This window comes from Labrus mixtus, chromosome 19 (genome assembly GCF_963584025.1).
Source record: "Labrus mixtus chromosome 19, fLabMix1.1, whole genome shotgun sequence".
In the NCBI taxonomy this organism is placed as follows: domain Eukaryota; kingdom Metazoa; phylum Chordata; class Actinopteri; order Labriformes; family Labridae; genus Labrus; species Labrus mixtus.
Genome location: NC_083630.1, coordinates 4,873,212 through 4,897,386, shown reverse-complemented (window position 1 = coordinate 4,897,386; position 24,175 = coordinate 4,873,212). Strand labels below are relative to the sequence as shown.

The following is a 24,175-nucleotide window of genomic DNA, read 5'->3' as shown; positions in this document are numbered from 1 at the left end:
CTGTTGCGTTTGTAAAATAAACCCGGTTTGACTGCGCTGTGTATGGACCTGCCGTCTGACCCTGGTTAAGTGGATCACAGCCCTGCTCAAGACCAGAACACAGCAACAAACAAGTATCTGCTGCTATCAGTCGTGATCCAGTACTGTGTTGTGTTTGGAAAGAAACCCAGATCGCTCACTTGCTGGTTTTATGCTCTCTCTCTCTCCCTCCGAGGGCTTCACCTCCTTCCCTGCTGAATCTTGAAACCATCGGCTCTCCAGTTTGTTTGTCTGTAAATTAAATTTGAAATATACATTCTTAGCATAAGCCAGGTTTCTAAGCCCTTGAAGGACATTTCTTTCAGCATGTTTAATTCTGAAGGGATTGAGATTGAACCTGTTTGATGAGCTGTATACGGGCCACAAAGGCCTGCGTTGAAGCAGAAGTCGACTCACCTAAGAGAGCTCATGACATCAGATGGTAAACAGCCAAGAACGTTCCTATCACTTACCTCAAATACACTTATTTTATGTAGAGAGGTCAGAACAGTTCATCTCTATTCCACACTGAAAGTAAAAAAAAAGTACTGACACAAGCACCTTAAGAAAAACAATCATCTTCCCTGCACGGCTTAAAGTCCAATCTTGAAAACAAGAGGAAAAGAAATCAAATGGGGGAAATATAACTTGATCAAAATGAGTTAAATTATCTTTCAAAAGAAAAAGAAAAGTTTACTTGCCAAAACATCTTTTGAAGCAAAATTATCTTACAACCCACAGATACCTTTAAAGAAGTTTTGCAATAAATTACAAGTCAAGATACAAAACAAACAGATATTCGTAAATGGTCTTTAGATATATATATTAATCCAAAATAATTTAGATACATTATGCAGGAAAATGTTCCCCGGGCTGTACTTTGTCACTGAGGAACGCCAGCATACTGTGGTTATAATTATTAAGAGACATTGGATAATGTGCTTGGAATAAGAAATCTCACTCTGATAATCTGGTGTTGACCTGAACTGCTTCACACTCTGCTCAGGAAACCGTTTGCAGATGATGATGATGATGATGATTTGTGGATGGAAGTCATCCCGAGGCATGTGCGCCATCTGTTTGTTTGGAAAATAAAATACGAAGTTGAACTCTTGAACGGATCAAAACGTGTTAGTTTAATTAGCTTGACATGGAGTTTTTGGAGTTGTTTCTGATTAGGGGACAGCAGTCAGTGTTCCTTGAACAGCAACAAATGCCGGGACAATAGCAGGAAGTAGAGGGGCGACGAATGCCGTATGTGTTTCCTTTTCCTCCCAGAGACGAGTCGAACTGTGATGTTAGAGTAGGTTTTCTGCACAGGACTTCACGGTGTGTTTATTTTACTTTTGCATTCGTACTAGTCAATCCTAAGAAGAAACAAAGACACACACAGATAGCATCCATTTTTTTTAATACCATTATCAAACATTTGCATGTGATGTCTTCCGTCTCTTAACTCTCTCTGTGTTTGCTTCAATATCTATTCCTGCACACGTTCTTCTCTTCTTCTATCTCTTCTTCAGCTGTATGTGACTGTGACGGTTCATGCTCATAGTCATACCTCCCTCTGTTTCCTGTCTCTCGTCTCCAGGTCTGTACGAGCTGCTGGCCGCTCTGCCGTCCCAGCTGCAGCCGCATGTCAGCCGCCCCGAGGACAACACCTTCCTCCAGGACATGTTCGGGGAGAGAAGCCTGCAGTCGCTGGTCAAGGTGAAACAAACAAAGACTTTTTTCCTCTTTACAAACCTGTGGTGCCATATCTGGGACAGCACATTTGTGCTTTCCAAGAGGAAGTTTACGTATGCCTGTCTAAGTCCTGGAGGCGTTTCTTTAATCAACAAATACTATCAACATCTGGCAAAAGAAATCAGATTTTTTGCTAATTATACGTTCTTTGACTGAAGTTTAACTCACAGTCTCGCTACAAAGTCTCCAGCTTTACACACAGCAAGCAAAAGATCAGTGTTTCATCCTTAAAATGAACAACCTTTAGTTGGCTTCAGAATGGTTCATGTTGCCTTTTTAGAATCTCAACTACACCCCCTTTTTAGTCACATCCTTCCTCTCTGAGGATGGGGCAGACTCTGAACCCCCGTCCCTCTCAAATCCACATAAAAACCCTCGCACTTTCACATATTCCTCAGCACTCTTGTATTCGACCTCCTCCCTTTGCCGTCTCGATCATACATTACACAGTTTATTGTCATTCCGACAGTCTTCCCACCCAGATCTTCTAACTCCCCCTCTGCCAGCATGAATGGGCCTGTGGTCCGGATACTGCCCGTTAATCCAGATAGCTGCAGAGTTTAGGAGGAAGATGAACCAAACTTGATCTCTTTATACGCTCACCGGCAGACAGAGATAATGAAAGTAACACATTCAGCCTGTCTGACCAACGGTAAATGTATCTGCACTTGGGATTCTCTGCAAGCAGCCAATCTTCTTCTTTATCTCCTGCTGTTGAATAGAGTCACATTGGGTTTCTGTTCCCTCTAAGTATAAATATAATGGCTGTATAAGACTCAGAACTTAGACATATCAGATTCGGGTTTAATGGAGGTTCAGCTACAGTATATTCTCTGCTTTTTTTCTGTCCAGCACAACCTTAAAACTTCTATATCAGCCCTCATAAATTGATTTTCTTTCAATGTTTTTTTCTCTCTCAACTTTATGTGCCACTTTAGGGACCGGCAGTCTGAGGACAGTTTTAGATTCTGCCGTTTGCATTCTCACATGCAGCTCACCCTGAAAATTTGGAAACATTTTCTGGAGTTTTGTGTTTGTTTGAAAACACCATCAAAGTATGAAGGCAGCATCACTGTGGAGCTTCGTTTCTGCGAGGTTGTGGAGTCTTTGTGTAGACTTTAAAATGAGTGTATTTATCTGTAAAAACAATTAACAATGAATGAATCCAAACCTAAAAAGAGAACCTTTAAAAATAAGCTAGCTGCAGCTCAGCTCCCAGCCCCTCCTGACATAATTTTCGGTCAAAGAAAAGCTTAGCTGATACACAGATTCTGAATTCTGAATGTTTTTTATCAGTATTTTAGCTCATTTGGGACTGGGTTTGTAAAGTTTGGCCTTCTACTTCGTCAGTAATGTTGCTCTTGCATTGCTCTATTTACAATGACACAGCTACAGAAGACATTCAGGGATTCAAGTGACAAAATCTTGACTTCTTGACTGATCTATCAAATCATCAGCTTTAAGAGAGCAGCCCTAAAATACAACAGCTGCTTCAGTTCTTTCTCTAGCTCTAAATATAACTGAACATGCTGCATTACTCAATTTACTAGAAAAACTTCCATAATTGTTAGAACTACGTTTGACTGTTTCCTTTGTTGTCCCCATCTTGAAGAAATGCCCGACAATGTTTTTCATGTTCTGGCATGAAATATTTCCACATTTGGTGGTCTCTTTTTCTCTCTAGCCACAGTCATTATGTCACAGAGACGATTTAGATTGAAAAATCTGCATAATTTTCATCCACTCCCTTTTCTGTGTGAGCATGTTTGCTCAGAATCAAGGTTGTAATCTGCCAATGTAAGCTTGTAGAAGTGCCCGTATTATGGCACACCTCAGACATTGAAGTTAAACGCTGATGTCGAGCCTTGAGGAAGCCAGACGGGTTTCATTGGATGCCTTGATTGTTATGGATGGCCAAAGGATCAGGCATCTTGTACATGGATAATGAGGGGTAGGTCCAAGCTCTCGTTCTCGCCGGCCCCAAAGAAAACACAGCACAGTGTGGGGCAGAGAATATGATGCTAATGAAGGTGGCATTATGTTTCTGTGATATTTAGCCAGACCTTAGGGTGGAGCTCCAAGAATTCTCCTCGCCCTCTAACTACACCCTGATTATAGCTACATATTTAAACTGGATCCAAAGTGGAGAAAGTGTTTGGGCTGTTAAGACAAAAGTGCTGTATCCTTTCGGGCTCGTTAACATGAAGTTCAAGAGCAGTTACACCAAATTTCTTGCACAGTTTGTCTTTCTTCTTTCAACAAAATCTATATTGTTCCTGAATTTACATTTGCATTTAATCAAAAAGGAATTTAGTCGTTAGGAGCATCCCTAATCTGCATACAGTAAATGGAGCTAGCTACCTGGTTGTTAGTGTCATCTCTGAAGTCAAACTAGATCCTGCCTTCTCAGGTTTCTAGTTAGACTGTAAACAGTGACAAATGAATGGAACAGAAGTATTTGCCCTGGTTGTCAGTTATCCAGATATCTGTTGGCTACACTCAAAAAATGGAGGTTCCCCTCAGGGACTAAATTGTCCTCAGACCATAGCAGACTGGTTGCGTGGATTAGTGGTGATGTATGGATGGATGGATGGAAAAACAGGAAAATGTGTCTACAATACAAAGCCTAACAAATGCAAAAACCGCAGTGAGGGAAGCAGATGTGTGCATAAAGGCTCGAATGGTAAAACCATCTCCCTAAATGCCATCACAAAATTTGAATTCCACTTTGTTCATGTGCCAGCGAGATACCAAGTGTCTCTTACTAAGGGGCCTGTGTCAGTGCAATTCACTTAGTATCATTGATGGTCTATTCTAATGGTACCCATTTCACTATTGCTACTGTAGCAGAATAAATTCCCCCAATACATTGGACTTATGGGCCTGTCTTGCCAACAAAGCCACAAAAAGTATGAAATGCGTCAGTGAAAGATCAAAGAGCCCCTTTTCTCCAACAAAATGAGCCTCTTCTATTTTTATTCTTCCTTTTTGTTTAATAGAGGGAAACTGAGCTGAGTTTAGAGTCTCTTATCGTTAGCACAGAGGCATAAATGAAAACCGCCCCTGTCCAGACAAGCAGAACTGTGTGTTTCCTCCGCTTTCTACTTGGTACTGAGATGTGAGCCAGCCTGTCAGCTATTGAGCCAAATGGACGGAGAGGCAGACTTTGAAACACTCGGAAACTACAGAACAACCATCTCGCCTTACAGCGCTCAGACCCTACATTCAGGTGAACATGGCTAACATCAGTGGCACACCATTAATAAAAACCTTAATTGTCCCCATCGTCCAAAGCCCAGCCACCAAATATCCACATATTCCACCATGGCTGTGAAGGGGGATACTTTGGGAATGGCTAAACAGCAGAGAGAAAACACACACATCATGTTAATTTGACAGGCTCAGCAGCCCCGGTCGCTCATATGGAAACGCTTAAGCCTCACCTGGGTAATTACGGAGCATCACTTACTGGTCAGTCTGTCTGGAGGGAGTGAGAGGAAGCAGGGGAAGAAGTGTCAAAGATGGAGAAAGAAAAGACAAAGGCTGGAACTAGACTTAAGGTGTGTGTGTACAGTATCTCCTCACCTGTCCTTGTCTGATGGTTGGGGCAGGCCTTCAGGTTCCTCCTAATCCTGTTATGTCAGAGATGAAACAAATATTTTCTAATATCATCTTTCAACAGGGCTTAGAGCTTATGAGTTTACCTAATTCTGCAGACTTTTTAGCTGTGCAGATCAGAGCTGACAAGAAATATGAGCAGTGGGCATGTATAGCTAGTGTACTGTGGCTATAATGAAGCAGACAGTTCCCCTCATTTCAATTAAATTGTGTGCGTTCTATAAATTCCTCCTACGTTACTGTTCTGCTGCCAAGTTCCAGCTCCACAAAAGCCACAGGAAATATAATACAATATTCAATTTCCACCTGCCTCAGGTGGGGCTCTCCTTCAAGACCAAGTTTCTGTCAGCAGGCCTTTAGCCAGGCCCAGAGATCCGTCTTTTTGTGGTCAGTCAGTTTTCCTTTAAATTCTGCTCCTGTTAGTTGCTAATAGGCTTGGCGCATGTATCGTTGTTACACAGCATCATTGATGTGGGCTTGCCAGTTTGTTCTTTCGCGCTTACACTGACGCTGGTACCCAAATGGAAAGTTTCAGCTATTTTTGATGAATGAGCTCACATTCAGACAAACTGGACTGTATTCCTTGTGTGGACTTGGTATCCCATGAATAACTGGATCAAGATATAGGTAGCAGTCCAAGATTTATTACTGGTCCTGTTTTGTCCATCAACTCTACTCCTTGAAGCAAGCCATAGACGTGGCCTTTGGACAGTTACCTTACCCTTTACAAAGGAAGATCACAGAAAGGAAATAGTTCTAAACCTCTCACCCTGCTGCAATGGCTCTCTGGTAGTCATTGAATCCCCACATCCAGTACAGACAATACAACTTGGCAAATCATCTCTGGTTTAGCTCTCAGCTTGTAAACCTATACCACCTCAGAGATCCACTCTAACTGTCTGTGGTCAGCAGGTTCTGCGCTCTGGTACCCTCGGGGGTCTATATTTATTATTTTATTGGGGAACAAGATCTCTCCAGAGACATGAGAAACGTGAGCAGGTTGCTTTGGAATGAGGCATCCATCATTTTAAAGAGATGACATCTATATTCACCTAGCCTCCCTGACAGAAGCAGGTCAACTATGTGCTGATTCTGAAATTCCTCATGAATGCCTTTTTCATGCCTCCTTAATTGTGGTGTAAATTAAAAGACTTGTTTGGACTTTGGTTTCAGCAATTCAACTTCTTGCCATTTGTTGCTCGAACATTTCCTTTCAGACAAAAGGTGTTTTAAAAAATCTTCAGTTGAATCCAAAATAAATCCCCTTCTTCGCAATGTTAAACCCTGCTTCGGCTTCCTTCCAAATATTTTCATTGGAGTCCAATGGTCCACTACAGAACGAAGTTGAAGAGATCATGCTCAATGTCCACAAACAGGCGTCTCTGTAGTGAGCCAAAAGCGATGGACGAGTAGCTTCATGAAAGAAGCCAAAGGCAAGGCAGAGGCCGGGGAAAGGAGGAGGAAACTACTTAGTTCTGCAGACAGGCTGCAGTCTGGCCTGTTGACTACTGAATAACCTTTAGCAGTCATTGATTTTAACCATTTGTATTGTTCTGGGGGGGGACAGGGAAAATGAGGAGAGCTCTGCAGATCAACTAGTCCCCATTCTATCAGTCAAATGTCTGTATTGGCAATCAAGAAAATCTCTGGAGTGAATCTCCAACAATTACTCAAGGTCAGTTCAGTTGACCCCGATCTTGAATTATGAGAAAACAAGACTTAAAGTGAAACCAGAAGGGTTTTCTGATATCCATGTAGGAGGCCTATAGACATCTATTTTTTGCCCAAAGATGTACTTTTCCTTAACGTATAGAAGCATTTTTGATGCCTTAACCCCATAGAAACTGTGATTATTTGGGATGGTGTGTGCAACAAAATCAGTAGATTAAATTAGGGCTGAATAATAACCAGTCAGCAAAGTCATTTGGTCTCACAGGGATCCGAGGGCCCACCAAAGTGATCACTGCTTAGTCTAACAAAAACCACGTCCAGGTACTTATATCCTGCCACATTCTTTATTTTTCTTTCTGGTAAGTTACAGGCTACAATGCAAACATAAACTTGTGGTGGGGTTATAGGCAGTGCCTCATGACGATTGTTGTATGCTGGCTTTACAGAATCCATGGCGTCTGTAGAGGTGTGTCAGGGGCCTCTCTGTTCCCTTTCTCCAGGACCGTTAGTGGGAAACATATCCCCATATCTAAATGATGTGCCTGTCATGATTGTTGGCCCTCTGCCATGCTCTCTATCTCTCTTGTACGTTGGATCTACCGCTGGTTCTTAATTAGCTGTCACATTTTCCAGGCCAACAAAAGAGGGGGCGAGCTCAGAGTCCAGAACACTCTATATTTTCTTCAAGGAAAGGCTCTGTGCTTGTGTCTGAGTGTGTGTGACTTCTCTAACAATGTAAGGACTCCAATACTGGAATATTTGCCCATTAGTCAGCTGGATGACCAAGTGTCATCAACACCCTCAATGCACTGCTATGATCTGAGGTCCTAGTCCAGGGCGATGGCCACACAACCGTTTCTAGTTGTTAGACCGTTATCTTGCCATATTTATGTCTAGCATCCATTTGACTCCTCACAACTCAGACTTCAGGACACACTGCTGACCACAATGTAATTTGAAATCACATGCTTTTAATTCGGACATCAGCTTCTACATGAATTATTTATGACAAGCTGCTTATCTTGTTGTCAACTAGGGCTTTCACACTTGCTGAAAACTCCTGAAAAACTGATATTTCCTGGAGGAGCGTACAAAAAAACAAGAAAATCTACTCTCCGTATGTTCTGCTGTAAGAATGTGTACGCTTGTGACTTTTTTTGCAGCCTGCTTCAAGTGGACACTCAATGATTGCATTGGCTTCATTTTGTCCACACACGGGTTGCCCTGTAATTCCCTCACCTATGCTTTATTGTGGATGCATAATGAAGTCTGATTAATGTGCTTTCCTTTAAAGTCAGTAACCAATGCTAGCCATGTTGATGACATGCTTCTTTTCTAATAATATCATCTGCAGAACTGTTTATGAACCACAGCACAAAGTCCAGGGCCTGATGTCATCTCAGCAGGGTTTATACCAACACTTTACGAACTGATTAACTGTAACAGAAGAGAAAGCAGATCTCAACGTTTCTTGACCAAACATATCATTTCGCAGCTATTCTAGTTGCAACCCTGCACGTCCTCCTAACTCCTCTCTTCCTGTCGCCTCTCTCGGTCTAGTCATCCATGCCATGGTGTCTTGACAAGAGATCAGCCCCTGGTGGAATAGCAGAAGCCTGATACTGGATCCTCTATGGAAGGTGGATACAGAAACAGCAGTCAGAGAAAGATTGTCAAACCTAACCGTTCCGACTTAACGTTTTCTGGGCAGTGGACATAAACCAGAGGCCACGAGTCTTCTTGCAGGACTCGAAAACAGAAACACTATCCAGCCCTGTGATCTCCAGACCTCTCTTTCTCCTTCCATCAGCACACCTCTCCATCTATCAGACTCTTGCTCTCGTTATTTCCTTCTTTCTGGTGCCAGAATTTGCTTGCAGTAGTGGCTCTGGATTAGTGTTTGTAAGGTATACTTCTCTACCTCAGCCATTGTTTTCTTCTTATTGCATGGGCATTGATCATGAAGAGAAAATTTAAACAGTTTGAATGACTACACTTAATGACCAAAGACTTCTTTAAAGGTCTCCAAGGTGTCCGATCCTGAACCTTAGCGGTGATACTGAGCAGCGGTCGGAGCAATCATCTAAAGTAGACGAAGATAGATGTTGTGTTTTCGCTCCTGTCGATCTTTATTGGGATCCTTTCAGGTCTTTTGTCCTGTGTTGAAGTTTCCCTTCGTATGTTCTCCCCCTTGTATGTTGCTGAGTTTATTTTAAGTTTGCTGGGTATTTCTGGAAGCAAACACAACTCAGTCTGAGACCTCTGAGGAGACAGACACACACTGCTCCTTTTGTAGCATGAATTTCTTAGGTTTTCAGTGAAGGTGCACATTCATTCATCTCGTCTCAGCCTCTACATCTGGGAGCGTTCCTCATAAGTTTAGAATATATTGATCCTCGTTTTACCTAAACCTAGCACTACATCTCTCCTCAGAAATCTAGTCTTTGATTTGGTTGTGTCTTAAATTGCAATGTGGTTTAAGCTAAGCCCTCCTTGGCTGCAGCACACTGTTTTCACTGTTATTTTTTTTTATTCCACATGGCCACTTCTCTCTTTTGCCAGGAGCACTGTTGCCTAACCAAGGGGACAGAGAAGGCGCTTTGCAGAAAGCAGGGTAATGACTTTAAAATGCATTAATGCGTCATGGACAGGCACTTGGAAAATCTCCTGAACTGTAAATAAAAGCATTTCAATCTTGCATTTGCTCGCCGAGCAGAGCAGAGCAGAAATTCCACAATCACTTAGTAAGCCGAGGTGGCGGAGCTGCAACTACCTAAGCAGATGTCACTAGGACTGTGGTATGTTGGAGTGCTGAAGACAACTGGCAGCCTCTCATCTATTTCATCTGTTTTCGTACAAAGATGATGAGGACAGATGAAGTAACCGGAGCTGCCTGCCTCGTCCTTTTACGGGCTTCTACTGCAGAAGAACAGACGGAGGATTCAGAGCTCAGGGTGGAGATGTTGGGACTTCATGAACAGAAGAGAGTCACTATTCAAATATGACGTGGCTGTGTGAATTTAAACAGATGAGCATGAACATTTCCAGGAATTGCCCAAGAGTGGCAGTCTTGAATTTGATGCCCTGAAACATGGAGCACACTGACGGCAGCTCAACTCTGCTCACTTCTACCGCCAAGTCTTTTGACAGTTTTTGTCCCTTTTCAAACAGAGGATGCCGTTGTCATCAATAGCCGGATGTTATCCATTACCACAGCAATCAAATTGTTTTTCCAAGCAAACTGTCGATCTAAATAAGATTTAAACAGAGGATTTAACCGAGGGGGATTTCTTGCTGGGTTTGGCTCTCTGGGTTGACCTCGCCATCTTATTTTTCCCTGCAGTCAGAGACCTGCTGTAGATCACCTCTCCGGTATTCCCTTTCACCAAACTGGCCTTAGTTAGTCCTGGTCTGGCCAAGTTCATGGTAACTCTGCTAAGTGCGGCTCTTTTGTCCACTTGTTCTGCTCCAGTGCCAGGACCACAGCTCGAGAAAAATCCTCCTCCGGGGGATCCTCCACCAGTGGTGTAAAACACAGATCTTCCACTCAGAGCTTTAACTGAGCTAACTATGGAAACAAGTAGAAAACCTGCCCAGGGACGTTTTGGCAGAGGATCTCAGGAGGAAGACCAGGAAATATTTTATCTGTAATATGTGATCCAGTTTCATCACAATTAACGAACACAGTTATAAAGTTGTCTTTTTGAATTACCCAATCAGGCTTGGCCCCTGGAAACATTTTTTTTATATGTCATGAATTATGACCGAGAAAAATAATATTCCCTATTAACCAGAGATCTCCAATAAAGACAGCAGCCTCCACACACCGATCAAACGATCCTATACGCTTGTATTAAAATGATCCAGGCTAATAAAATGATCCAGTTTAAGCACAGACCAATAAGAGGGAGCAGAAACATTGTCAGTGATTGTGGTAGTAGTCCTATTTAATTTTTGGGGTTTAAGATGCTTCTCGTGTCTGATCACCATTATCAGGAAATAATTCAGAATAATTTGGAATACAAATTAAAAAAAAAATACCCACAAAGACTTGAGTATGACTTCAAACATTTGAGTCTACTCCGGTTTCATTTGCACCAATCAAATGCCTCCTCATTTTGCCTCCTCCCAAACATCAACTCAACACTTTTGAATCACAAGTTCTTGCACCTCCACATCATTGCAAACTTACTCTCTCTCTCCCCCTTTCTGATACCATTCGTCTGTCTTTTGTGGGGGTCACCTGGTCTTAAACTCTGCGCTCTACAGCTCAACCATCTGCCTCTCTCAGGCCTTTTGACAGATTACCTCCCCGACACGCCTAATGCACCATGTTTTATAGCCGAGTAATGTCGGCTTTACGCAGGGATTTGAACCTCTCAGCTGACCTTGAAACATGCCTGCTCTGTTGGCTAAGTCACAGTCCTAACTGGTTGTGATTTACAGCGGGAGAGTGTGTGGTTAAGTCGAGCTGAACTGGCTGTACCTGTTAAGTTGAGCCAAAGTTTGATGTGTAGAGAGGGCTATGCATATCCTGGGAAGTTTAACGCTGGTTCTGTTGATAAGGCCATGTGAATACTGTTTTTTTAGTGTCTTTGTATTCTCTGTTGGTTATCAAAGACAGATGACAACTCAAACAGATTCAAACGGACTCATCTGCACATGTTCTTTTGCTTATCAGAGCTCACATTTTAGCTAAGGCCAAAACACTGGAAAACATTTCCTCGCAGGATGTCATTAGCGGGGACAGATCTTGGCCTGTGATCGTGTCATCTCAAATTCACCTCTTTTTCGAGCGGCATTCTTCAGATCCACGGTGACACTTCTGTCTAGATAATAAACGCAAGTTTTGTAGTAAGAAGGATTTATGTCCAACATTTGTTAAACACATTTTTTAATTGCGCACATCTGTAGCTGCTCACAGCGTTTTGTTTTTCTTGTCACTTTTTGTCTCACTCATTGATTCTCTGCCACATTGAAACTGCTCTGTGTGTGTGTGTGTGTGTGTGTGTGTGTGTGTGTGTGTGTGTGTGTGTGTGTGTGTGTGTGTGTGTGTGTGTGTGTGTGTGTGTGTGTGTGTGTGTGTGTGTGTGTGTGTGTGTGTGTGTGTGTGTGTGTGTGTGTGTGTGTGTGTGTGTGTGTGTGTGTGTGTGTGTGTGTGTGTGTGTGTGTGTGTGTGTGTGTCCACATTTCAGAAATACAGTTGGCCCAGGGGCCTCTCTGTCACTCTCTCCTCAGCCTCAGGGCCCTCTCTTCAACCCTCCTGTGGAGTGTTTTCTGGGACATCCAGCTGCAGGCTCCAGGACAGGGGGGCCCAGCTATCAGTCAGAGCCGTGGCCCAGCTCCTCTTCACTCTTCTGGGCTGAGGGGGAGAGTGAGGAGCGGCTGTTTGGGAGGATAGTCGTCCCTGTCTGATCTCTGATGGGACCTGACAGCAGCCTGTATGCTGTCAACACATTCCTGCACAGCTGCTCCTTAATCACAACGGGGATCATGCAGTGTTTAGTGTGTCTGTATCTGTGTGTGTGTGTGTGTGTGTGTGTGTGTGTAGCCTGATGCATAAGTATATGCCCGTATGTTTTGCTGCATGTGTGTGGCTGCAAGCGTGTGAAAAAAATGATTCCTTCTGTGTTCAGATTTTGACTGATGAAGTGTTTCTGTGTGTGGAAATGAGTTTACAGCGAGTCGAGGCTATACTTTCCATTTTAGAAACTCTCCAGAGACGCAGCTTCGTCTCTCAACATTGTGCAGTTGCAGCGTTGAGACTGATAAGGAAATGTTTAGCCAACTTAACCAGACTGTTGAAATGATTTGGAATCCTCTCCAGGCCACATGGGCATATCAAATGCAGGGTGGAAAACTGGATTGTTTGTGCAGTGGATAAGCGAGCTGAAATACTTAGAAGCACTCTGTGGTGCTCAGTCATGTGTGAAAGAGCCTTATGTGTGCTTTTGGTGTGTTTTTGCTTTGATCTACTGAGAGTGTGTGCACGTTTAGGACGGTGCGAACGGAGGTTGTACATGCTTTCGTACATGTGTGCTTGTTGCAGTGCACATGTGTGTGTGTTTGCTCAGGGAGGCCTTGCCGTAACCTCTGCAAACCCAACATTGACCTCTCCTCTCTCTCCTTCGTTCTCTGTGACACTCTTACTGATGAGCACAATCTTTCCTTTCAGATCCATGAATGGCTGCAGAAATATGAAGACAGCAAACCCATACCCGTTCTGGACAACGCTGCAGCTCTGGCCCATCATGTAAGTTTAAGAATATATAAAGTATCCTTTCATACATACGTTCCTGACATTTTCTTCATAATTTGAAATCATTCTTTTCAAAAGCTTCCTTTCACACGTGCACTTCACAGCAGGAGATTGCATTGTCAGATGCACTCACACACTCAAAAATACTACTTTGGTTTTGGTTAAGGTTGGCTTGCTGGGTAGTGCGTGCAGCTGGATTTTTAACTAAGGGGGTCTGTGTTAACATGTATGAGGACGTTTCCCTCAGTGGAAGTGCTATAATGACAAGTGAGGCGAGCAGTAAACAGTACTCTGCTCAAAGGGAACCACCTCAAACACTGCCCTTGTAATTTGTGGGAATGTTTCAGTCTTTTACCTGCTGCATTCACACATCAGCTCATCCTAACTTCATGCAGATTTTGTATTTGGGTGCTTGCAGGAAGAAGACTTCTGGATTAAGTCAGGACAACCAGATTTGTTTGCTCTTAAAAATGCAACCCTCTTGGACAATGTTAGAAAACCTTCAATCACATAGTGCATATTCAAAACAGGCTTTAGTGAGATGCTCTGCAGCTATGCACCTCTATGACGGGCTCAGTGCTGCTTAGCAGAGAGTCTAGAACTCTAATCAAAGGCTGCACATCATAGATAAAACATGTTTTCATGCTTTGATGATGATTGCTAGAAAGCACTGTCCAGCATGATGATTAAACACCTTCTGTATGCTCCTTAAGTTTGGATTCAATTAGTTGATATTTTACCCAGAATCATTCGCTGCTTTTTTTTACTTTCTTGTACGGATCTTGCCGAAGTCAGACCAAAAAACATTGCAAGAAGACAAACCATTTTAGAACATTGCAGGAAAACGTGCAGCAGTATAAACTGTCCTTTTACAGCTTCTCTCATGTCCTCAACTGGTCATTAAGAATCAGTTAAGATTCTAGTTGTGCAGGATCTCAAACTGAATTCTTGACAAATGTGCTTCAAAAATGAAATACATGACTTTTTAAATCTCTTATGTTGAACGCTGATCTTCTTGTGAGGTGCAAATAAAATGGCATGATGATTCATCTCACCTACAAACTGGATTCATCTGGTAAAGAACTCTGCGTTCATGTTTCTCTTCTCATTTATCTCTTCATTTGTCACCAGCCTACTCACACATCATGTCTGTTGGGTCTTTGCGTGCCCTGTCTTACTGTTTGTCTGCAGCAAACATGATTTGTTTATAGTCAAATCCAGAGGGACTTTATGTAAGCATGCTGGTAATTTGTCTTGTTCTGGAGAACAGCAGTTGATTTTGTGCAGATTGAACTGAAAAACTTTAGATCTCCTGTTCCAAGAGTCATATACAGACACTCAACACCCTCCTCAGTAGCATGCGAGAGCTTTGAAAATGAATGTCTTTGGCCTCCTACCCTTGAGTGAACTCTTCATTGTATTGCTTTTATTTTCTTGCACTTTCTCTTGATCCATAACACACCATCCATTCCCTGCACGCAGCCCCTCACAGATTTGCCCATTTTCTGCCCCAACCTCCAACCTTGCACCCCAAAACAAGTTCTGCACAGACTGATCATTTTTCAAGGGTGGAAAGGATGAAGCCTTCTCACTCAGAGAAGCCGAGGATGGATGGTGAAGAATTGACCGCAGAGGACAAACTTTGGATGATTGTTGGGAGAATGAGTTGGGATATGTAATCGGGGGGGAGAGCGACAACACATTGAATATCCATGAAACATGATTACAGCATCACCTCTCGCGTGCAGCGCCTCTCTTTAGTTAATGAGAAGCCATCACACAGACAGTAATAGAACAAACAGGACCGCTGATGATGACTTTCCTCATCGGCGCTGCTGTTCTCGTCAAGCTGTGGAAGACATTTAGCCTGATTAATATAGTGGACGTCCTGCGTCCTGACATATGTTAGTGTATTGTGTGTCTGCATCAAGTCTGGTGTGCACATAAGCATGCAAGTACCCCCGCACATACACACACACACACACTTCACACACCTGTGTAAACCCCAGAACCAGCCTGGCACAGTGAACGGAGAGGAGGAAAAGCCCTCTTTACTGCTGTGTGGTTTTGTTTGAAATCAGCAGCTCTGTTTATTGTAATCAAAGTGCCTCTGACTGTTCCACCTCCTCCTCAGGAGCCCACAGCCATACATCATCCTAATTAGTACAGAGGCAAGGGAAAGACCAGAGGAAGAGTGGATGCTTACAGTGAATCGGGGTAAAGACCAATAAGGAAAGAGTTCAGTGTCCTGAGAGTCAAACTAGAGGAACGCCTTCTTGTGGTCTACACTGTGTTTTTTCTGACCTTGCAGACCACAGGTGTCAGAGGAGCAGCCAGAGCGCTCCATGTTGGAAGGAGTAAAAAGGTCCAAATGAAGACTTGTGATAAGTGTAGAGATAAGGGAGGTAGGGAGTCGTGATTGGTTCATCAGATTGGTACCTTTTGGCAGACATTGGTCAAAGTTTTTAACAGGCTTACAACTGCTACAGATGACAGATTCTCTTCATTCCTTTTTCAGAGCTCATGAATTTTTACTATCTGTGAGGAACTAAAGACGATTTAGACAAGCAACCCTGCCTTTAAGCCACTGCCTGACACCTGTTGGTGACTTGCAGCATGTCCTAAATCCTCAACCCTGAGCACAGATGACACCACCAAACTAAATACTGGACCCAATTTTCAAAAGGCCACAAGTCTTCTGAACATTCTGCCATTTTTCAGGAGAAGAATTATCATCGTCATCTCAGCAACACAGTCACCAGATCTGGAGACCCACATTTTTGTTCTCTGACAAGACCCTGGCGACTGATGTGTCTTCTCTCCATCGATGGTGAATCATAAACGACGCTGTCTTGTCGTTCAAACATATAAGCAGACATTTAAAATGGACTTGTTTTGAAAACTGGAAGCAAACTTGTTTCTTTGCTCAAAGCGAAAAATATGGTCGTTACATTTCAGATGTTTTTATAAGAAATGAGGATGCATTATCTATTCTTATAGAGATTGTTGATTTAAACAGCCAAGAGTACAACAAACATCCTCTGTTTCTCTTTCTCAGTCTGCTCTCTCCAGGTTCATGGCAAGAGGCCGCAGATTGTTCAAAAGACCCCCAACTATCAGCTTCAATCTTGCCCCCCCCCCCCTCCACCTTACAGATTTTCTTTCCTCTTCTTTTTTGTCAAATTACTGACTTTCAAATTTATGCTTCCTGGTAAATGCCCCACAAACATCTCCCCGGGATGATCATGTATCAGAATAAAGCTCAGAGATGGTGTATCAAAGCCTCTCACAGCCCACCCCCCCCCCCCCCCCCCCCCAAACGCTCCTAACCCGGAGCGCTGCAGTGTGTTTTTAAAGCGGATTGATTTTCAGCCGTGTCACCGCTCCAAATGAACGCTATTGAAGTGGTGACTGAGGTCTGAAGTGCAACAGGAGAGAGCTGCAGTGAGATGAAATTCATTTTGGGCTCAGGTTTCGGGTAATGGACGCTTAATTTATCGCCTAACATAAAATGACACTTCAACCCCCGGCTGCCCCCGGCTGTACTGTCTCGCGCACACAGCAGGTGACTGTGCCCCCGCTCAAATCAAACCAGCCCCGCCAACGCCGCCTGAAACACGATCGACACAGAGCCCGGGGAAGAAGGTGCTGCGTTACATACATATAGAGACATGTCGCCGGATGACTGCACACACACTTTTATGGATGTACAAACACATTTATTACAGTTTGTCTCCAGCTCCTCATTAAGAATGAAATAGAAGCACTATTGCCTCATTGTGGAATGAAAAGCTCCACATAGCATTAATCAAAAGGAGAAAATCAGCCCCAGACGTGAAGCAGCCTCAGTTAAGTTCCAGTCTGTTGTTTCAATCAGGCTCTAAGAAAATCTCCTCGCTCTGGGAGTACACTTTCACTTGTTAAAGATCTGCGTCCATCGCTTCATCTGAGACTTCAGTGGCTGTCTCGTATCCTTCCAACTTCAAACTAACCTTTTCCCTTCTCTGGCCCTCTTCCACACATCTTTATCCTCAGCTGACTACCTGCTGTTGCTTTGGAAGCCCACTGGGTGCCATCAGAGAGCACTGGTCTACAGTCCATACCATGAACTAGATATGGGAAGAAGCCTGATAGACAGAGCTATATGATGAAGTCAGGGGGTTCTGGAGCCTTTTTCACCTTTATGATGTAGGACAGCTGGAGAGAGACAGGAAATGCTGGAAGTAGAGAGTTATGGAGGACATGCAGCAAAGGGTCGAGGCCGGACCCGAACCCAAGGCCGCTGCGTTGTGTACTGTAGCCTCTGTACATGGTGCATGCGTCATAACCGCCGGGCTATCAGCGCCCTGTCAGGCAGCTCTTTAATGTTACTTTTTCCTGTAGATAAAAAGTTTTTTTTGTCCACTTATGTTGAAGTTGTTAATTTTCCACTTGCAGTAGTGATATGATGAGGACAGTAAAGGGTTATCTTTTGAGGTTGACAAGATATCCTTTTCGCATAATGTAATAAAGACAAAAAAGTAGGGGACTTTTTGTGGAACCTTTGTTTTAGGAGATACTTTTATTTTGTTTTAACCAGCAGTGAGATGAGATTTTTATTTTTTTAATCAAAAAACAGTTTTAACATCGCGCTCATTGTTTCATAAGCACCAGACTCCACTGACAAAATCCATCATTCTAAATACTGTGCTGTGATTGGCTTCTGGTTCTGTATTATTTTGATCTGAGCTAACCTTTTAAAACACAGCCACATAGCAATACAAATAAAACTAAAAGTTGCTGCAGCTGTATTTCAACTCTGAAAGTATTTAAACTGACAATTCTTAGAAATCAAAAAGACCAAAGAAAATAGTGATGCAGAATATAGAGATAATGATGATAAGGTTTGGTGCGGGCCAACATCCTGTCCCAAAATAAAGTGAGACAGAAAATTGGAAAGCCATCGAGGACTCGGAGTCCTTGAGCCTCTCCCAGTCCAAATCATGTTTCACTCATCAAAGAAATACAACCTTACTGATCGGAACTAGAGTTTTACTCTGCAGCTTTTTTTTTCTTCTTATTAAACTCTCTCAAATTGTTATCTTAGCATTTTAAAAGAGCGCCTTGCTTTCCACAGAAAAGACATGAATATTGTCCATTCATACTTTTGAGTTAATATTTGACAGATCTCGAGCTGTAGATAAGCATGCATTCAAGATTTTACTGCTGGTTTAAAAAAGGTCAGTTCTTCAATTTCAGTAGAAAATACTGTATGAATTTCAAGCGAGAAAAAATGGCCTAGTGGTTATGTTGCAGGCCCCATGTACAGAGGTATTGTCCTCTTGCAGTGGCTGTGGGTTCTGATCCAAACTGTATGCCCCCCCCCCCCCCCCCCCCCCCCCCCCATCCTCTCCTCCTAACATTTCCTGTCTCTTTTCAGCTGTCCCATCCAACGATGGCAAAAATGACCCAAAAATGTATTTTTTTTAAAAAAGATAAAAATTAGACATTTTCTCTTTAAATTAAAGTACTTTCATGTGCAAAAATATTTTTTTCAGCTATTATTTTTGCAAAAAAAGTGTGTCAAAATATCCACAAATGTGTTAACTTATGTGAAAATATATTGAGCTGTTTGTCAAAGAGCTCAAAGCTGTAAATGAGTCATCAGTTACAACGTCAGCTGACCTCTAAATTGGCTTTCTGTTTACATGTGACTCTCCTCTGCTGCAAGATACACAGCCAATGTGTAATGCAACAAAAAAAAACATGTGTGGTGATGGGTTGTTTCCACTTATTTGCAGGTGAAACTCAAAGTTTATTCAACAGGTGTTTTAATGATCAGAAAGACTCCAAATCAAGACAAATGGAGTTCATCCATCATCTGACTTTGACAATGCTGACAGAAAGAAATCTGAAAGCTCTTTAGATGGAGTCGTCCTGATATATTGGCAGCATGAAATCAAAGCAGTAAGTCTTCAGCCTGTCAGGTCAAGGGAGCGCTATAAACTGACATTCTGGGATCAAACTTATCCAAACACTGCTCTGCCTGCCATGACTTTCTACAAATGAAATAAACAATGTCTCAAAGGACACCAGCATCATTATTCTCTCTCTCTCTCTCTCTCTCTCTCCCGCTCTGTGAAGGTCTGAGGATGGAAAAAGTGACTCTAACCTGGAAGGTAGAGATCAGAGTCAAACATGTCCCATCAGTCCTCGGCGCTGAGTTATGGGACAAGGTGCTTTAATAGGACAATATGAGGGACTGGAAATTTACAGTTCTCGGTCTGTGTTGCCTCGTTCACATCGCTGTAAGCAGCTCAGCGACGATATGATACATGGTCCTCCTGTGTCACAGCAGCAGATTTTTCCCCCTCTAAAGACCCTGACCCTGACTCCCCTTTATCTTTTACCTTTCTCTTCCTGTTCTCCTCCTCCTGTCTTTTCTGTTTTTCTTTTTCTCCTTTGTCATGTGTGCTACCTCTTTGTTTCTCACTCCAACACAGCTCACCACATTTTCACTGAAAAAGTTCAGATCTTGGTCATTTAAAAGCAAACTCCTCTTATTTTTCTGCAAATATATTTCTTACCTGGCTTTTTCTTACTGTAAGTCTGAGCGTTTCTCCTGTTTCTTACCTTTTGTCATGAATTATCCTCCCTTTCACACACGCACTCCTGACATTTTCTAGATAATTCTTGATACTCAGGCTCTGGTATTATCAGGAAATGTCACGGTGAACACATTCCTTTTTTTATAAAGTTTCTCATTCCAAGCACAATGCAAAATTTCCCCCCCTATAATTTCAAGAGTCTAGCCTGTTTCTAAATATCACTAAATGCTCAATATCAGGACGTTATCATACATGCTGATAGAATAAGTCGAACATTATTTAGAATCTTTAAAGCGGTGTTTACCTCTTTATTTCTGGGTGTTTTTTTTTTCTTATTGCTGACTTTTTCTCACACTCTTTCACATCAGTTCTTTTTCTCTTTGATTAAGTGAAGTGGTGCAGGTTTGACTGAGCTTCAGCTAGAATAACCTTGACCACAGGGACTATTCATTAGCGTGGTCTCTCTCCCTTTGGGGAGGTCAAAGCTTATTGGAAATAATAAAAAACCAACCCCCCCTTGGACAAAAGCACATGCTCCTGCCTTCAGGTAAAGTGACATAGCACCCTCACCGACCCCTGTTGAATCCCTCGGCCCCCCTGCCTTTACCTCCACCTCACCTCTGTAGCCTTATTCCCGCTCCTCAGGGGTCGTTAGTCAAACAAACTGTTGGATTTCCCATCCTCTGTCATCATCACGGCTTAAAGGAGAAGCCTACACGTTGGAGATATTCCCTCGTTTCAGTTTATCTGCAGCGTGATGACAAGAGAGGCACCGGAGTGATCCATGTGTCTCTTCACGCTGCTTTGCTGCACTGATTCACACTTTGACCGTGCATAGCTTGTGTCTGTGCTCCTTCTACTTTTGAGTTTTCAAGCAGTGCGAGACGTATCGTGATTTCTGTCATCAAATCATTAAGTGGGCGACCTTCAATTCATCTTTAGCCGTTTTCACACATGCAATCTAGAGAATTTCAGGAGGAATGCCCCTGAAATCTTCCTGATCTGGTTGTTCACACATGCACACCTCTAGTCCGCTCGGATGGGAGGGGGAGCGGGGCGTCTTCTGAGACAAGATTTGATGTAAAAAGAGCGATGCTGAAGTGGTTGATGAAGCAACAGAGTCCACTATACAAAGCTAGTTCCTTTTCCTGATTATATCCTGCTGCGTTCTCACATCAGCTCACTCAGACTTATGTGAAAAAAATACTAGGAGGGGCTGGCAGGAGAAACTCCAGATAACCACTGCTCTAGAGGATTGCCCATTTAACTGCCGGGTTTTCAATCCCTTAAAACATGTTGTTTGAGTTGTTATGAACGCCCTTTTCTATTGGTGTTAATGTTGTAATTATGTTTTTTAAGATTCAAGATTATGTTCATTTACATGAAGACATGGAGTCCTTCTGTCTCTTAAATTGGTGATTTAGTTTGATTGTGTTGTTCTAACAGCACTTTTCGTCAACTGTTGTTTTTAAATGTGCTTTGGATTGAAGTATTAATATATATCTCCTAGGAGGTCATGGTTCACACACAGAGGTCAGGACTTGGTGCGTACTGTACCTCGGTCTTTGAGCTCACAATTCTGTAAGAGTTTGGTTCAACGAAAAGTCCTGGGCGAATGTTTCCAGATTTCTCTCGTTTATTGAGAACGGATGGTCAAGCATCTTGTGTTGTTTAGAACTTCCTGTGGTAGACAGTACAGCCTGTAGGGTATTAAACATTTAACAATAAAAAGGGAAATGAAACAAAATTATGCAAAATAGAAAGCAGCACATGCATGAAAAAACATCTCCTGATTTGAAAATATAAAATAAATGCAATGTAAAATAAAATGATTCACTGCTTGTGTTCACCATTAAAGGATAACGGACTAGCTTCTGTGTGCACAGGATTGGAGCACTTCTAATAAATACTTTTCTCCTCTTCTTCTGCATATGCAGGCATAGCCTTAAACAAGTTATTAGCTTCTCTCATGCTGTTGACTCTTTGTGCTTTTGTGTAGCTCCGGTGATTGGCACCTCGGGTTTCCTATGATATACCGCACTGTAAACCAAAAACTTCCCCGCACCACTGATTTATATGAGTCACAAACATATTTTACAAAACAAAAATAACAGTATGCACCACAAAGTGAAGTGTGGAACAACATGACTGTTAGCTTCACAGCTCAGTCTGTGATCCCCTCCTTCAGTCAGAGCAGCCCTCTGATCTGGGCTCAGCACAAGCAGGTCTTTGTGTGCGACTCGTCTCCTCTCCACACTCAGACCACGTCCAGGAGGATCAGCCATAAATCAGAGCGCAGACGTCGGAGCGTGGCCTGGGCTTTAGAAGCGGAGTCTCTCGTCTCAGAGCTACCAGAACATTCATCACGATCGTCGTCCAGCTCGGTCCCACTGCTGAGAGATGCTCTCACAGCTCCCGGTGTTTCCAAGACGAATTGGACTGTTATTTTTTCTTTTGTTCCTCAGATTTTCATTGAAAAGTGATTCTACTGAATAGTAAATTTAACCATGAGGTGTGTGGATTTAAGGCCCCATGACAAGTTGTGACCTCATCTCCCATTAAGATGCTCCTTATTTAAGACGACATCACCTTCCCCGTCCCACAGACCCCTACTCCTGGCTAAAAGTACAACTGTACTCTTTGCACACGTGTTTCAGGTGATGACTGACCGTTTAATTCTCCTACTAGACTTTTTTTTACGTCTCCCTTTTATTGATCTGCTTTTGGTTGATCAAGAAAATATGTTTTGACTGAATTAAAAGCTCTCTCACCTTAACAGGCAGCACAGCACAAGTCTCTGTAGCCCCTTTCATGTCTAAAGAATTCCTCCTGGTCTGGGGTGGGACAGGGGGTCTCCTAAGGCAAGGCATGAAGACCTGAATGTAAAAACAACCACGCTGAAGTCACAGTAAAATGTAACATTCGCATGCAGACAGTCTATGGTCGTGCCCCAATCACAGGAAATAAACATCACCATCCCCTCCCACTCTCTCGAGGTGAATTCTCCTGATAATATCCTGCTGCATTCTCATGTCTGCTCACAAGGAGAGAAGAGTTTATCAGCTGGCGGTGCTGGATCTGTGCGGGGTTTTCAGGAGTTTTGTGCAGGTGTAAACAAGACCTTAGGGGGGATTCATGTGAGAGAGAAAAAGTCCCACTTTGTTGACCCAGATATCTAACATCCTCTTATCTGCTTACCTTTTAATTTGTAGTCTAATTAATGTCCTAGAGAGCAGATGTCTGAATGTAGCAGGTCATTGTTTTCACAGTAAGAGAGTGGACGTGTTTGACACCTTTCATGTTGCACACTTTTGCTGCTTCCTCATCTTTTCTGCTCGCCTCGGTTTCCTTTTTAATTGTTTTCTACTCTGTCGTTTGTATTGCAGATAAGTCCGTACACACGTTGTCATAATGTTCAGTTATTAAAACCGTCATGATCAAGCACGCTCGACCCCAGCGCCACCCCTGGCCTTAACCAAACAGCGTCTTTCCCAATAGTGAGCACACATTTGAGAAGTTAAATCTTTCGCTGTTTTGTAAATGTTTGAAAGTTCAGTCCAGTATTTCTTGATTCTGTCTTTAGTTCATAAGTGAAAACAGCTCTATCTACTAATACAACAAAGTAGACCTTGACACTCTCGTTCATGTCAGTGAGCTAATCAAAATGTAAACTTCTATCATGAAACCTGCATTATGCCTGATCATGTGTGACAATCCCCGTGCATACTTTTTTTTGCTGTTGCAAAGTTGCTGAAATCGAATTCTGATCTCTAAAAGAACCTTAACCTGCATGTCATTTTATGAGAGAACTTCTGTTGAACCCTGCAGACGGGAGTGGAGTTATTAATTTCCTATCAACATGTTTAATAGCCTTTCATCATTTATCTTAATTTTAATGCATTTTTGTGTCTTTTCCTTGTTTAGTTATCTGTGGAGCTGGAGGGGAAATCAGCCAACGGAGAAATCAAAGAGCTTCTCCAAATACTGGCCAAACCCCACGTCAAGGTGAGTTAGGCTTCTTATCATCCTCGTAATCTTTTTATATACAGCAACTGTTAAAGGAAGAATGTGACATTTTAAGAAAAATACAGCAGAAATCAAGAAGGCAATGGAAATGTATCTCTGATTCATGACTGTCTACAATGAGTGAGAAGCCTGAGTCCTGGCAGCTGTGTTGTTGTCAGAGCCGTGTTTACATGGACGGGACGGCCGGCTCCTCCCCTTGTGTATAAAAACTGTTTTAGTCAAGGAGTAGAGAAAAGAAGAAGAACATACT

The 24,175-nt window shown here is 42.7% G+C and overlaps 1 protein-coding gene across 6 annotated transcripts in view; it reads left to right on the top strand.

The window, feature by feature from the left end:
• mpp7a (MAGUK p55 scaffold protein 7a) overlaps positions 1 to 24,175 on the top strand; it is a 147,675-nt gene that overhangs the window by 55,775 nt on the left and 67,725 nt on the right. For all 6 annotated transcript variants that reach the window (XM_061064133.1, XM_061064136.1, XM_061064132.1 and 3 more), the window contains 3 exons: positions 1,610 to 1,728; positions 13,229 to 13,306; positions 23,824 to 23,904. In XM_061064133.1, coding sequence (XP_060920116.1) covers positions 1,610 to 1,728; positions 13,229 to 13,306; positions 23,824 to 23,904 — 278 coding nt within the window. The remainder of the gene's footprint in view (positions 1 to 1,609; positions 1,729 to 13,228; positions 13,307 to 23,823; positions 23,905 to 24,175) is intronic.